At 33.1% G+C, this 16444-nt stretch overlaps 1 protein-coding gene across 1 annotated transcript in view; it reads left to right on the top strand.

The window, feature by feature from the left end:
• Window positions 1–4483: 4483 nt before the first annotated feature.
• Window positions 4484–16444, top strand: part of LOC136030179 (protein Mpv17-like) — a 104869-nt gene continuing 92908 nt past the window's right edge. Inside the window, exons 1-4 of the mRNA XM_065708923.1 lie at window positions 4484–4655; window positions 9965–10080; window positions 12644–12865; window positions 16200–16444. Coding sequence (XP_065564995.1) covers window positions 4532–4655; window positions 9965–10080; window positions 12644–12865; window positions 16200–16444 — 707 coding nt within the window. The 5' untranslated portion in view covers window positions 4484–4531. The remainder of the gene's footprint in view (window positions 4656–9964; window positions 10081–12643; window positions 12866–16199) is intronic.

Genomic DNA, 16444 nt, shown 5'->3' with positions numbered 1-16444 from the left:
CCGTAGGTTCTTGAGCCAAGAAGAACCTAACACGCAAAACAATGTTCCGCACCTGGGCCTCCCAAAAGAGCGGCCCAAAATTCAGTTTTTCCCACCCCTACGCCCTTACGACATTTTTATCCTCTGAATGATTTTAGCAGGATCGGAAAATACTGTCAAACTAAAATTTAAAAGTGAGATAACTGTGAGTAAATATTAATCAACTCATTTGCCTACTATTTTTAAAGGTTCCGACTTGATTTGATTTTGTATTGTTTTTCCATAATATTACGATTCCCTAATTAGCTAGTAGCTTGACAAAAGCCTAACTACCTAACCAGACAAACGAGGCAAAGAAGAGATTGAGTGATTATTACCAAAATAAAAGCTATTCTATAATATTACATATGGCTTGGGACTCTTTATTTTTACACAGGTCTTTGTACTAACGTGAAGATTTTTCTTATGGGTTTAGTTCTTTCCTGTCATCAGTAAAATCACTTTGTATAAGCAACCCAGAATTAGAATAAGATATTTCAGTCTCTGTCCTTGCCGGGGATGCTGATTGGGGGGGGGGGGTAAGAATTGACACCTGGAATTTGAAAAATACTTCCCCCTTTGCGTCTTTGTTTACAAAAAATAACAACTAAATCTAGAAAAATTGCACATTTTTTTAGGTGTGTGAATATTAATCACGTCATTACTATTTTTAAGATTTCTGCTTGAGTTAATTTTGCGCTATTTTTGCATAATGTTGTGATTAATTAATTAATTAGCCGTCTAGCAAACACATAGAAGCTTAACCTGACCCAATGTGAAAATCCCCCCAAGGAATTCCAACTCCGCGGAAGATTTCCTCCTGACAATTCGTCCAGAGTATCTCCACATGGGGTCACTAACGAGAAAGTAAAACAATTAAAACAAATTTCGTATACGAATTTTGGCAAATTCTCCCCGTTTAAAATTTCCCTTGTAAAGTTCATTCCCTGGAAACTTCCTTCCAAATGGGAAATTCTTCCCTTCAGAAAATCCATCCCCGAAAATTCCCCCTAAAAAAATATTGGTATACATCTCTATTGCAAATATTATATGTAAACAATGGGTAAATTTCATAACTTGCGGCCATTCCTAAGGGAGGCTCTGGGGAGTCATGTCATCCTCAAATATTTAGTTATTGGACCTTCCAACTATACTGAACAAAATGGCCATTTAAAAAGTTTCCTTCCAATTTTTGGATCACTTAAAAAGGGCAATAGAACTTTTAACTTCTGTTCAAATGAACCCTCTCCTAATCTTCAAGGACCATTGGTGTAATACGATCACCCCTAACAAAGAACAAAATAAATAAGACAAACACGTATCCGAGATCTTTCGTCCGGAAAAAAATTATAAAATTCACATTTTTTTTTTAAAATAGGAGATTGAAAACTCTACAGTAGGATACTATGAAACGCTGAATCTGATGGTGCAGTTTTCAATGAGATTCCTCGACTTTTGAAGGATATTTTCCCCCTTTTTAGAAAATCAGGCAAATTTTCTCGGGCTCGTAGCTTTTGATGAGTAAAATCAAACTTACTGAATTTTATTTATTTCGAATTAGCATAAAAAGCCAATTGTTTTGATGCATCTATTGTTATCAAAATTCCGTTTCTTAGAGTTTCGGTTACTATTGGGCCGAGTCACTCCCTACTGACAGGTCATTACCAGGAACTGTTTGATAATAGATCATAAAAAGATCTGAGAACAAGAGCTTATTTTTATTCATTCATTTTATGTTAAATTTGCCCCTCCCCCTACAAATTGACTTTTATTTACATAATAGCGACGAAGACTGCACTGCCTTTCCATAACAAACAAATACAAAGTAGAAACAAAAGGGGAAACTCTTTTCAAGACAGGGAAAATCAGTTCTGTGAATATTTCAGCCCTATGTCCAAGGGCCGTCTTCAGCACAATACGAGAACAAGAGAGAAAATGTGTATACATAAAATAAACTTACATTAAATTGTGAGAATTAAAACTAAATAATGTTTACTAAAACTTTTTTAAAAACAGCCCTAGCATTCTTACTTCAACGAAGTTAAACCAGGACTGACGAAAAAAATGAAGTGAGAATATAAATTCATTCAAACTAAAGATAATAAAGTGAGTAAGTGCAATTTCTCAGAGCCAACCTTGCTTTTTAGTAGCCTGTCTCAAAGGTCTTTTCGTAGCTGGTTCAATGCTATTATAAATCGGTTTAGTAAAATATTTTGTATAATGGTATTGAACCAGCTACGAAAAGGCCTTTGAGACAGGCTGCTAAAAAAGCAAAGTTGGCTCTGAGAAATTGCACTTATTCACTTTGTTATCTTTAATTTGAATGAATTTATATTCTCACTTCACCTTTGTTTGGTCAGTCCTGGTTGAATTTCGTTGAAGTATGCTAGGGCTGTTTTTAAAAAAGTTTTCAGAAAACATTATTTAGTTTTAATTCTCACAATTCAATATAAGTTTATTTATATATACATATTTTCTCTCTTGTTCTCGTATTTTGCTGAAGACGGCCCTTGGACATGCGGCCGAAATATTCACAGAGCTGATTTCCACTGTTTTGAAAAGATTTCCCCTATTGTTTCTACTTTGTATTTGTTTTTTATTTACATAATAAAGAAAAATATAAACCATTGCATATATAAATCACTAAGCTAGGGAAAAATTTGAATTTTATTAACGCATAGCGATTAACTAAACAAAGATTCCTAAAGACATTCTAAATTAAAAATAATAATAAAAAAAAACTTCCATAAATGTTCCTGGAAGCATCCTCCACTAATTAAAATAATAATCAAAAAGGGAAAAAACACATTCACCTTCTCTCAAATACCCCCAGGGTAACAACCCTCATTCAAACACAACTCCCTCAGCCCCAACCCCTTCAACCCACTCCTCCCTCCAGTCCTACAGCCAATTCCGATCCCCCAAATAAAAAAAAAATCCCCAAAAATACTCTTTTAATCTTTTTTTTTAAACTGTGGGAGGTGCTCAGACTCTTCAAAGTAAAACCAGATCTTACACTATTTTGAATATCCACAACCAGTTGAAAAAGTATTGTGTGCCCCCTCTTATACTCTTATGAATCTATCACATATACAGGCACGGGGAGGGGAGTAGTTTAACTAGAAGCTATTCTGAAAACCAATAGGTAGATATTTTCCCAATGTAAATGAATTCAAATTTTGTTACATTAGTAATTAGTTTATGGCACATAAATTGGATTAACATTCACTTTTTCATTTTTGATAAATAGGTCTGGATTTGTTTAGGTCAAAGGCATGGGCTAATTTGGGCTCAACCCCCTGACGCTTCGAGCTTCCTTCAATTTCTAGGCACTTCCTAATCAAATTAATTAGCGTTCTGTTTTACAATTGCCCCCTCCCTTCCCAGGAAAAAAAATATTCATGAATTCCAGTTTCATTTTTTTTATATATGATAACCCTCTGCAAACACACTCTCACATCAGCAATCGTCAGCAGTTAAAAAAAAAAAAAAAAAAAAAAAAAAAAAAAAAAAAAAAAAAAAAAAAAAAAAAAAAAAACACCGAGTATATATGCTTCCATTTAGTACCACAGGTTGCCATTTTGGCGTAGGCGTTAAAACAAAATATCGTTTATTTCATCGTTCGTTTATTGTGGTGACAATGGACGGGTGCATTGCTGCTGTCGACATTTGTTTTACCGAGCGTTTTTTTTAACCCCCAGTGTTAGTCAAAAATAAAAACTTTATTTTCCGACTACTTTTCAATGCTAAGGGACCATTCCCCTTATTATTTTAAGCCTGAATCTACAAGTCCGTGGGACAAAATAATCCTAATTGACGAACAAAAGTTGAATTTAAGATACCCCCCACCCCCAGAAAAAAGGCCCAGACCATTTTTAACCGACTGAAAACGTTGAACCAAGTAAACCTGAATACACAAAAAATAACACTAACCCGTTGGAAGCTCTAAGGGGGCGAAAATACCACTTTTATTTTTGATAAATTCTAATAGCCTATTTCTATTCGTTTTAGGTTTTAATATCGTTTTTTACTTTCCATTGAAAAATATTTTTTGGAAAAGATTAGTTTGATTAATATTATAGATATAAACAATCTCAATGTCTATCTGTAAATAAATTTTGAAGAATTCCCTGTATAAATCCGAACAATCCTATATAAATCAAATGCAATTTTGGCCCGTCATCACGCATATCAGGAGTGACCTCAGACCACTCCTTTCAACAGTAATCTGGCTATTCAGGACATCTAAAGCTTACAAAATAAGGAAGTAAACATATTCTCACTATTAAAAATGCAAAAAATCGTGTTTTTTTCGAAATGTATAATGATTATCAATATAAAAGTTGATCGTCATACACCAAATTAGGTATTCAGTCTTAACTACCCCTGTTTTTAATACGTGACAAGACTAATATCTGAAAATAAAAGATGCAATCTTTTTGAAAAACGTAGGCTAGAAATATATTTAAATAACTAGAAAAATGCGGATTAACTCAGTCTTGTAAAGAGAGCCATGTCGTACTTAAAAATGTCTATTTTTGTTTCTAGTGAATTAGCTAGGGCTGCTGTATCAGCAGTCAAAGAGTCGGTTATTACTGCCTCTAAAGTGCCTGTTATTAAAGAAGCGTTTCGTTCTGGTAAGTTTTCTACCGTTTTCATAATTAAAGGAATTGTAAATAAAATTTCCCCCTATTAAGCTGTATAAACTTTTACATTAAATTTTTAAATAGCGATAGTTATAAACTTATAACATCTTGATGCATTTTCCCAATTTAAATGCCACCGTTTTGTGTTGAAGTGAACATTTTTTTTTCCAAACTCAAGCAGAGTTTTTTTATGGTTTATTTTTTCAAATTCGTTTCTATGGAAAAGTAATGATGGAGATAAATACAAAAGCGACCTCTTTCACAAAAGTTTTTACTGATTCCAAAAATGCTACCATTTAACAAAACCAAATGCAAGGAGATCAAATAAACACAGAGCGATAATGATGTATGTCACTCCGTATAATAGCAATAATTGTAATTTCGCCAATGTTGTATTAAATTTGGCACAAATTTCCTTTTCAAGCTTTGTGTTTACTGTGTCTAATGTTCATTCTATCTTCAACACAATATATTTATAAATGATGCAAATATGAATTTAAAAATCCCAAAGTTTTGAAAATAAAAACTAATCTGCCTAATCTTTAACTTCAAACAAAGAATAACTCTTATTATCGTTTTGCATGATATGATTTGAAATTGCACATTAAATAGACCAACTTTCATTACTTACTTGATTATTTTTTATAGTTTCAGAATATTAAGAGCAATAGCAATGTAGAAGGGTTAATAATTTGATCTTGTCAGGAATTGCTTAGTTTTTCTTAATTTTTTTTTTGTACCAGAGATAACATATACCTCAGATTGGTATTTGACAGCTATTGTGATTTTCCTCCCTAAAAAGGTTCTGTGTACGTACCAGGTTGGTGCGTTTACAATTAGGCTTAGAAAATCATTTATGATTAGCTGTTTTATTTTAGGGATGTCCGGTATCAGCGCCATTCCCAAGGCTGGCGTTCTAGACTCACAATTAACTTAAACACCCCACCCCACCCCCTAAAAGAATGTAAACAACAAATCACTTGATTGATCCCTCAGCCACGGCACCCAGGGTTGCTCTCCCTTGAACAGAATTGGCTGGTACCCACATAAAATTCATGGAATATGGGAAATGGCTTTGAAATAGCACAAGAATTCAAGGGTCTCTAATTTCAACTCTCTCGCCAGGAAATTTCCTGGTCTATTAAAGACAATTTTAAATTTCATCTCTGTATATAAAATAAGCGTATATGAAGGGCACATGTGATACTTTGACACTACAGAGGATATACATCACCGTGTTGATCAGCCCTTTGAAACAAATTATTGACTGTTTGATTCACAGACCAAACAGTTCTTAGCTGCAGTAGAATAGAAAATTTATCGCTTTCAAACATAGCGCTGACAAACCTGAAACTGCCTCTATTCATACTACTGCTACTCAAGTTGATAAATTGGTTTAGCACTACTCTTGTTATGGAAGTACCCGAGTTCTGAAGGAGAATCCCCATTAATTTTAAATTGAAAAACCAGGCTAGCTTTTAAAAGACTTAAACGGAAAGCCTCAATTTCTTGAATACCTTTTCCTAAGCTTTTTATTATAATTCATAGCCCTTTTTCAGATACGTAGCTTGATGTTTTCTTACACTTTGAACTAGTTTTCCAGAATACTGCTAATGTTCTTTTTTGTTGTGTTGAAACTAATCTTTTTGAAGTAAATTTTAACTAAGATTCAACGAAGGAAGAAGCAATCACTCGCCATAAAAATTGTTCAGAATTGCAATTTTTCAAAAAAATATCAAATAAATGTAGCTCTTTTTCTGGGAAAGTTTCTTTATAAGAGTTTGATTTATATGGGTCAATCACCAAGTCTTATGTCAAGTCAATTTTTTTCCTGTTTATTGCATACAAAATAAGAATTCTAGGCATTAAGTATTTTTTTTAGCATATACTCTCCAGTTTTATTTTATCAATGTATTCGTTATGGAAAATAATTCAGTGGAAATCAATATTTCTTTTCATACAACTACCGACTCAAAAAGAAGTGATATATTCTTTTGATGCAAAATCTTACAGGATTGAATGACCACACAAGATACAAATCTTATAAATTTTCAAAGGCATATTTCATTGTTTCTTCGTTTTTAGAGTGACTTTTTCGTTTAGATTGACTTTCGTTTTAGATTGAGACCTTCGCTTTAAAATAGTTTTCTTCGTTAGAATGACTTTTGTTTTAGAATGACTTTCTTCATTTTAGAATGATTTTTCTGTAGCGCAAAACAGCTCACGGATAGCGAATGGAGAAAAATCCCAAAAATTTTAACACAGAAACGGTTTACTGCAGCCGTTGAAGCACGAAAAAATACTATGAGATATTTAAAAGCATATTCATAGGTTCTAGAAAACATAAATCAAGTTCTAGAAGCCAAGAAAAATATTCAAAGGACTAATAGCCTAGACTAAATATACCAAATGAAAAATGTAATTCTTACCTCCCATTCTCATTTCCCTCTCATTCTCATTTCGAAATATTCCCCATGCCTCGAGGATTAAAATCTTGTATTAAAAGGACACGACGCTCACGTTGTTTATCAAATATTTATGGAAAAGTTCGGATAAACGTAATTAGTTTCTCAGTGACTTGCAATTTATGGTTCTACATAGCTTTCAATTCAGAATAACGTTTGCAATTTCTAAGGTTTAGTAGAAATATTTCAACGCAGCCGTTGGACCGTTGTGAACATAAATCAAACATAAATGCTTAATTTATGTAAATCAACGACCGAGTCCGTTGATTTTTGAATTGAAAAGGGAATAGTTGTGGGAAAATAGTCATATTACGTTTATCCGAACTTTTCCATAAATATTTGACAAACAACGTGAGCGTCGTTTAACCGTTGTGACGCATAAACTCGCAGAAAAAAAGAAGGAAAACTGAAAGCCCATGGAAAAACGGGCATTTTTGCGTGAAATCGAACCAGTGGGAACCCAGGATATCTCGTTAACAAATAAAAAAGAAACAGAACAAGTTTTTTTTTCAACTGAATGTTAGGTGCAACATCGAAACTTAAAACTAACAGATATTATTTAGTATATTAGGGGGGCTTCTCCTTCCTCATCTCTCGCTTCTTACGCTAAGAAGCGTAAAATAAAAATTTTGAGATGTCTATTTGATTCAACATAGTTAAAAGTTCCAGTAACTATGTATTTGGGGATGGCATGACCCCCATAGATTAAAAAATAAAAAACTACTCTCATTCAAATTCAACGAATCTTGTGTTTTGCAGTCTTACTTGAAGAATAGTGATAAAAGGTCAAACTCAAAGAGCGAGGGTTGAAAAAGGGGTAGCCCCTCAGATACGGAATAATTTCTGTTTGTTTTAAGTTTTAATGTTGCCCCTTACTTTCCGTTGAAATTTTTCATTTATTTAGTTTCTAACCATTTTTAAAAGGCCAGGAAATTTCTTTCCCTCCCCCCTGCAATATTACTCCTGGAATATTCCTCCCCAAAAACTTTCTACCCACAGAAATTTCTCCTGGTGGAATATCTCCCCTCCTTGCAATCCCACACCAAAAATAAAATCCGTATATGGACCAATAATGAATACTATAGGCCTATATAAACAATGGGCAAATTTTGTAACTTATAGCCCTTTCCCCAGGAGCTATGGGAGTCATGTCATCCCCAAATACATAGTTACTGGAACTTTTAACTATGTTGAATCAAATAGATATCTCAAAACTTTAATCGGATGTCTTTGGGGACAAAAGGGCGGGAAAGGGGGCTAGTTGCCATCGAATATTTTTGATCGCTTAAAAAGGGCATTGAAATATTGATTTCAGTTCGAATGAGGCATAACCCGATCTTTTCGGACGGTTGGTTTTATACGATTACCCCTGGGAAAAGCAAAAAAATAAAAAATAAACCCGCATCTATGATTTTTCTTCTAGCAAAAAATACAAAATGCCAAATTTGTGTGGATGGAAACTTGAAACCTCGACGGAAGGTTCTCTGGTATGCTGAATATTATTGAGTGATTTTCATTAAAATTGTCTTTTTGTGCGTGTTTCCCCCTTTTTCAAAAACCAGGTAAATTTTCTCAGGCTCGTAGCTTTTGATGGAATTTAATGAATTTTATATATTTGGAATCAGAATAAAAAGCAAATTCTTCGGCAAATCTATGGTTTATCAAAATTCGGTTTTTTTACAATTTCGGTTACTTTTGGACCGATTTGCTCCCCACTTACAGTTAACAAGAACTGTTTGAAAGGTTGAGTATCTTCCCAACAAAAATGATTTAAATTTTTTAGGTCCATTAAGGCAGAATGATTCTGTATCCTTTATATAAATAAGACACATATAATTTAAACCGAGAAGGGTAGTATAGATAATCGGTTTAGAGAGGTTATCACTTGGAAAGAATAAAGATATTATTGAATAACGTGCACTACTTCTCAGTTGAAGGGCATTAAAATTTAAATTTAATCAATTAAAATTTAATAATTTAATATATAAAATAATAATAATAATAAAACAAATAAAGTAAAATAATAAAATAATAATAATAATAAAATTTAATTTAATTAATTAGAATTTAATACAAATTAGAAATCTATCCTTTTTTGTCATTTTCCTCCATTTTTTGAATCATGGAATTGGCTGATCTGGTATCGTGGATGCTCTTAATATAATTACTTTAGACGGTAACATATTCCCTCTCCTGGTTTCTTTGTATCAAGGCTGTTTTTGTCGTTCAAAAAATAAAGGCACGCATTCTTTTTTTTTTCAAAAAATCCACTACTGTAATTCATAGTCATTCTCAGGGAATTTAATCTAATAGGGCACATTTTGACTAAAACAAGGTGAGGAATAAAATGTCTTAGTAGCTCTGGTTACACTAGAGTTAATGAATACGACGAATAATACCTGGGATCATATTTTAATACTTCTACTAACAACTCATTACAGAATTAAGCCGCATAAAATCAACAGAGAGCAAAGCGTCATTTTCTTGGCTATATTTATATCAGGGGTCTCCGCTATTATAGGCTATATTCCGACATGAAACCCACGTTATGTTACGAAACACTGCAGGTTTTAACGACTAATCTTTGAAAAGGAGCTTTTTCTTCAAAACTTCTGAATCTTTTATTTTTGCTACCCTGTAGATTTTGAAATTTCAGACCTTTATATATTGAGAATACATATTTATAGTATATTTATATACTATATATATATATATATATATATTTATATACTATATATATATATATATATATATATATATATATATATATGATATTTTATATATATGATATATAGTTTATATATTGAGAATCACGATTCTATCCTCCTCTTTCAGGTCTTTTAATGTCAGCTGGAGATGTAGTTTGCCAGCTGGGTATAGAAAAGCGTGAAGTTGCTGATTTTGATGTCGCCAGGAACCTAAGAATGACTGGGTTCGGATTTTTCCTCGCGGTAAGTTTAAAACTCATATGCATGCTCAATAATGACGGTTCAAAATATTTTGAGTAAGTTTAATTAAAAGAAAAACAAAGAAAAATGTGTGCAGTTAAAAAATGTCGAAATTGACATCAGAGAAAGTATCATAGGGTGACATAGAAATTGACCATTTAACCATATATCTAATAGAATAAAAAGTTTTTAACAGAAGTCCATGCAAACGACCTGAGATAAAAATTAGTTGTTTTATTATAATTCACAGAGAAAAGTTGAGAAAATCTATCATTCACCCATAGCAATCTTTAAGTTTGGCAATCCTTCAAAAATTACCATCCCTGAGGTAAACTCCCTCATGAACTACGAAATATGCTGAACATTATTTGAGGTGTTCTTCATGGCGTGAGATAAATTTAGTTTTCTGAAATTTCATATTCATTTCTGAATCAAATAATTTCTTTTCTTTCTTCAGTAACCGTCTCACAAGCCAAGATTTTAGACTAATATATTTAAGACATATAACTTTAAATAATATAACTCTTTTTTAATATATATAACTTAAAATATTTTAGACTGAGATGAGGAAAGCAACAAATATTTGATGCTTGAGAACACAATTTACACAAAATAGTAATTTGAAACAGTTACCATGTCAAACACATAATTTGACTTTTCTATTTGGCAGCTGACAGTGTTGTGGTGACACTGCTAATGGAGCGGAAGGGGTTCGCCAAAAGAAACTCTTCAGGCTGCTGCCTTCTTGTGTATGTCGCAGTAAGAAAATAAAACCAGCAGTTGTATCAAATACCTAGGGTTTTTATTAAAATCAAGTGGATAACAAAATAGTCCAATTGATTCTATGGATAGTCAAACATTAACTTTACATTATTGGGAAAGGGGTTGAACGCGGATCGCATGCTTTGACGCATGTGAGTGTCAGGAATAGAGCGTCCGCACTTTTTACTAAAGAAGAAAAGCAGTATACGCAATGTTGGACAATATCAAATCAAATGGTTTAATTAAAATAAAACTTAGCAATCTTGAAAGCATCAAAATGAGCATTTGGAATATTCGATATTTTTGCCTACTAAAACTAAAAGCTCACTGCACCACAAGGCCACTCAGGGCCAACACAGCCCCTCAACATTAACCTATTAAGAGCTTAACTGTTAGCTCCCCCCCCCCCCCCCCCCCAATGAAATTCCCACTTCCAATAATTACTATTCTTCAAAGAAGATTTTGGTTTCTTCTGCCATAGACCTGTATGTACGGTTGAAATACATTTACAATCATTAGAATTTTGGGGTTAAAACATTATAGCAAGTATACATAACTTGAGATAATTTCTAGATAAACTGAACCTTTATGAGACTGAACAACGAGATAAGCACATTCAAGTAGGGTTTTCAACAGATTTCAATATCGAAGAACAACTAACACCATGGCACCACAATAAATCATCCTTAGTTTAATAAAAAAGACAACTAAAATGAGCCCTTCACAAGTTGTTTCAGCGTTAACAGAAACTTTCAAAGGCTCTTACAAACAATCGTCAAAGTGATCCAAAGCGTTAACACATTGTTTTTTTTTCTTCTTAGAAATCATTCACAGCGATTACAAATGCCTCATTAAAATAAATAAATAAAACGACGACGACAGCCAGTTAGTTAGATTGGCCAGCAACTAGTTCGGCTTACGTAAAAACAGTGAACACTAATTTAGCACTTAAAGTATGTGTTGAAAATGATGAAATATCTGCGGGACGGGTTGCGACTTGAACAAGGTTTGCGCTACAGTATGTGATTCATAATTTTTGACCCATTTCATAATGGGTCTTCATAATTTTTGGCAAGGCATGTTGCCCAATAGACATCCAAGAAGCCCACTCACGATTTCGAACTAAATACAGTATTTAATAGCCTTGTTATATCGGCTGAGGGTTCTTGAGTAACAATTGAATGTCATTTTTTTTTTTAACTTTGCTGATCACAGCTATAATAGTAATAGTTGTATATGACCTAGACAGGCACTTTGCTTCAGACCTAGGCACGTGCTTGTACTAACAAACAAGTCCTGCTCTCCAATATGTTTTAATCTGTCAGAGGGTTAATTGCTAACTGCTCCGTCTTGTTTCTGGCACAGTGATCTCTGATTAATGCCAATCCTACATTTGCTCGTGGCAGCGAAAGGCATCAAACAGCTCTAGGTCTCTCTTGATCCTGACTGTATTGAGTCTTGTGATGACTATGTTGCTTCAACTTCCTGTACCTTCTTCTTCAAATGAACAAATGATTTGCAGCTCAATGCCTCTTTAGTAAGGGTGTTACCTGGCTTCCTGCATATGCGCAGGCACTGATGACCTTATTTCCGGGTGATGCTGATGTTTGTACAAAAGGCAAGTTATATCAAATCGAAGCGTGCTTTAAAGAGGTCAGAGTCTGAGCCTCTCCATGCTTACATCCCCGATAAAGCCTTATTTTTAATCTAGACTAGTTACTTCACAGTGGGTCGCTCAACATTTTTTGTTTGTGAAATCTTTTTTTCTAGTGTGAGCATCTATACTAAACTAATTTTTTTTCAGGGACCCGCCTTTTTCAAGTGGTACAAGTTCCTCGATGGTAAGATCAAGGCCCAGGGATTCAAAGCTGCACTCAAAAAAACATTTTTTGATCAAACAGTGTTTGCCCCAAGTATGCTAGTTGGCTTCCTAGCATATAACGAAATAATGCTTGGACATTCAATGGAAGCTGTCAAGAAGAGAATCGAAAACAGCTATTGGGAAACACAAATGATCAACTGGAGTGTAAGTTTGAATTTTGCGCGATTTTATTTATTCTAGGGGGAGGGGGGAGACTTCAAATCAAACATCTAAAACATACAGCATTTGGTCATCCCAAGTTTTCGTCAACATATGGGCAGATACCAAGGTCTCCTGGACTCATATACATATTTGATTTATTAGCATATATATATATATATATATATATATATATATATATATATATATATATATATATATATATATATATATATATATATATATATATATATATATATATATATATCTGTATTGCGCATAAAGAAGTAATATTTTCCATTTGGTGAATTTACCTTAATGTACTCAGTATGCTTTCAATAAGACAGAAAACAGGAAATTTTCAGGCCAAATAGTTTGAACAGAAACCGGTAAATACAGTACTTTCAGGTAAATAGAGATACATTATAATAAGTTACGAGCAAAGCTTAAAATACAGTTTAGCGCAAAGAATGAAGGATTCAAAGGGTAAAAGAGCCCCTCATTACTAGTATAATTTCTGTTTTAGGGTTTCAAGTCGCTCATTACTTTCACAAGACTTTGTTTTCATGCTTAACCTGTCCGTTTCAAATTTGTTTATTAAAAATAAACTAAAGACTGTGGCCACCTATCATTGCAAACCAATTTTTTTTTTCATTATACATTTAAGATTATTTTTATTTACCATATGGATTGGTGGAAAGAAAAAAACTTCGGGCAAAAAACCTGAAAAAAACAATCTAGAATACCTTTTAAGGCCAGAAAAGTAGAATACTATTTTTTGTTTCAATCAGCATGTTCTTATTTTCGACAGTAAACAAATACTGTTGGTTATAAAAATCAGAAATACAGAAGAAAAAAATGAGAACATATTCAAACTGCTTTAAAAACAGTCAAGTCTGTTAGAATCGTTCAGGGACCAATTTGACTTAATCCGCAAACATCAAGTGAAAAAACGTCAGCAATTTTCAAAATTTACTTATGTGCTTGAGTATGCAAAATGTTCTTCGGAAGCATTAACTTAGTCTAAGTTAACTTAGTTAAATGTCTAAATGAAGTATTTAGTGTTTGAAAACAAAAGGTGTTTTAATTTCTTTTTGTATTAGTCCAATTTTTAGGGAACATCCACTTAAACGCAGAAAGTTGGGCAAATAGAATGGACTGACACGAAAATTGAAAAAAATAAGTGGACTTGGCTAAATTTGCTCTTGAACGGCTAATATTGAATGCTGAAAGACTATTATAGGGGTAATTTTGATCAAAAACACTGAAGTATTTATAATCCTAGCGGTAGATATGAAAAAGTTTTTTCTGTAAATGCCCAAGAGTCTATAAAACATTCTTTAACCAAATTAATTAGCTCCAGCGTAAAACTTCAGAAATCCTAGAATTTGTACTTGAAAATTTCACATTTAGAGTCAAGCAGCTTGATTGTTTAATACCCAACATGGGTTAGCGTTCAAAATTGAAAAAAAGAACCTATCAAGAAGTCAATTTGCCAGTGGCCAAAATACATTCTCCAAGACGAAATCACCAGAATGTTATTTACAGCAGAATGGGCCAAACTTTCAATTGTTTATGCTTTTTGATGGAGCTAACCCATTTGATATTTAAATACTTTGGCAAGACCAAAACTAAGGGCGATCTTCCATACACAAGACTGACATTTGCAGTTGTCCAGTTTACCTAAACTCACCCACATTCAGCCACATATGTATGAAATTTGCTGTCTTAAAAGTTTTCTTTCAGATTTTTATATTGTCTATTTTTTAAGTTGTTTTTTTTTTTTTTTTTTTTTTTTTAGTGAACATTCTCAAAAAAAATCTTGTTACACTTACAGTGGTTCTAAAGAAAAAATAATTTAGACATCAAATACAATGAAATGTAAACTCTAAAAACTCAACAGTATCAACATTGGCATCAGGTTATGTTTCACTGTCATCAAAAACAGGAAAAAAAAGGAGAAGAAACTGTATTATGTATCTACAGTGATAACCAGCCTCTGGACTTGCATTCCCAGAGCAACTTAGTAAACGGTATGTAAATTGATGCCTCTAAAGATGATAATTATTTGACATTTTTATATAGAAATTATAAATAAATAAAATGTAGACTTTTTTTGGCAACAAAGTAAAATGAATAAATAATAAAAAAAAAATTATCACCAAAAGTAATGTAGAGTCAAAGTTACTCCTCTACATAATCACCTTAACTACTGAGGCATTCTTCGTTTACTATGAACAAGGTTTGCAACACCCTCTATATAAAATAGCATATGAATTATTTGAACGGAATTGTGATGATTTCTTTGACCTCCTCGCTAATTGGGAAGCGTTACCTCCCAAATAATTTTTACAATTCAGGGAAAAGATAGAAGTCATTTGCACAAAATTGGGGCTAGATAGTTGATTTTCGACAATTTTATGGCTAAATTGCTCAAGAAACTGTCGGGTTACAAGAGCAGTGTGAGGTCTGGGATCAGGATAACTCAAGCCAGCATGCATCTTATTATGTTTTGAATACCTCTGCAGAATCGCAAAGTTTTACAACAAGAACCTGCAGGAACTGTTGTTCCCAGCTGCATAAACTCCACAAGCAATACAAAAGCCGTTGCAAAGCATATTCACAGATATGAAGAATGCCTCAATTGTCAAGGTGATTGTATACACAAGTAATCTTGATTGTAAGGAACTTTAGCACAAAACCCGTCTTTCCTTTTAAAGCCCATCAGAGGCTGAAAAAACAACATTCGTATATATGCATCTATATCCAAGGATGTATATATATATATATATATATATATATATATATATATATATATATATATATATATATATATATATAATATATATATATATTACAAGAAAAGAAACTCATTTTGTTGTATGTGCAAGTACATGAAAAAAAGACAAAGAAGAAAACACGGCCAGAATACTTAGTGGGGTAGTAGATTCAGTAAAACGGTTTTTTCCCCAAACCACCGTCAAGTGAGCTTATATTGTTTTGTTAAATATTATATTACCTCTATGTCCAAGTGTTCCTTACACACAAGAAAATGATAAAAACTAAAGTTTTGTCCTCGAAGGTTGCGCACAAAGAAAACAAAGTTGGGTCTGGCATTGAAAGACACAACAGCACAAAAAATAGCTGTTTTTCTTCCAGACAATTTTCAATGTTTGCGCACCAGGAAAACAAAGATGTCTCTGGCATCAAGCGAAATGAATTTTATTCATTTAGGTTGAATTCCGAAAAGTGGGATGAACCACCAATATTATTCCATAATAAAAATGCTCAAGTGAAAATATCTTATATTAGAAAAATTGTAACCTAAAATTTTTTCTAGGTCGTACCTGGTCTCCAATTAGCAAATTTTTACTTCTTACCAGCCGCTTATCGTGTAGTAGTAGTTCAACTAATTGCCGTATTCCGAAACACAGTATTGGCGCTCGCAGTCGGGAATAAGAAGCCACAGGAAGTCACCACGGAAGCAAAGGAAGAAAAGAAAGAAATCGTAAAAGTATCTGGAGGAAAGGAAGGCTTCAGTATCCTTAACCTTTTCCCAAATGCCCTTTTTTCTTTCAGCCAAAG

Source organism: Artemia franciscana, chromosome 8, assembly GCF_032884065.1.
Source record: "Artemia franciscana chromosome 8, ASM3288406v1, whole genome shotgun sequence".
NCBI classification, from domain to species: Eukaryota; Metazoa; Arthropoda; class Branchiopoda; order Anostraca; family Artemiidae; genus Artemia; species Artemia franciscana.
This window is presented reverse-complemented; position numbering and strand designations above follow the sequence as displayed.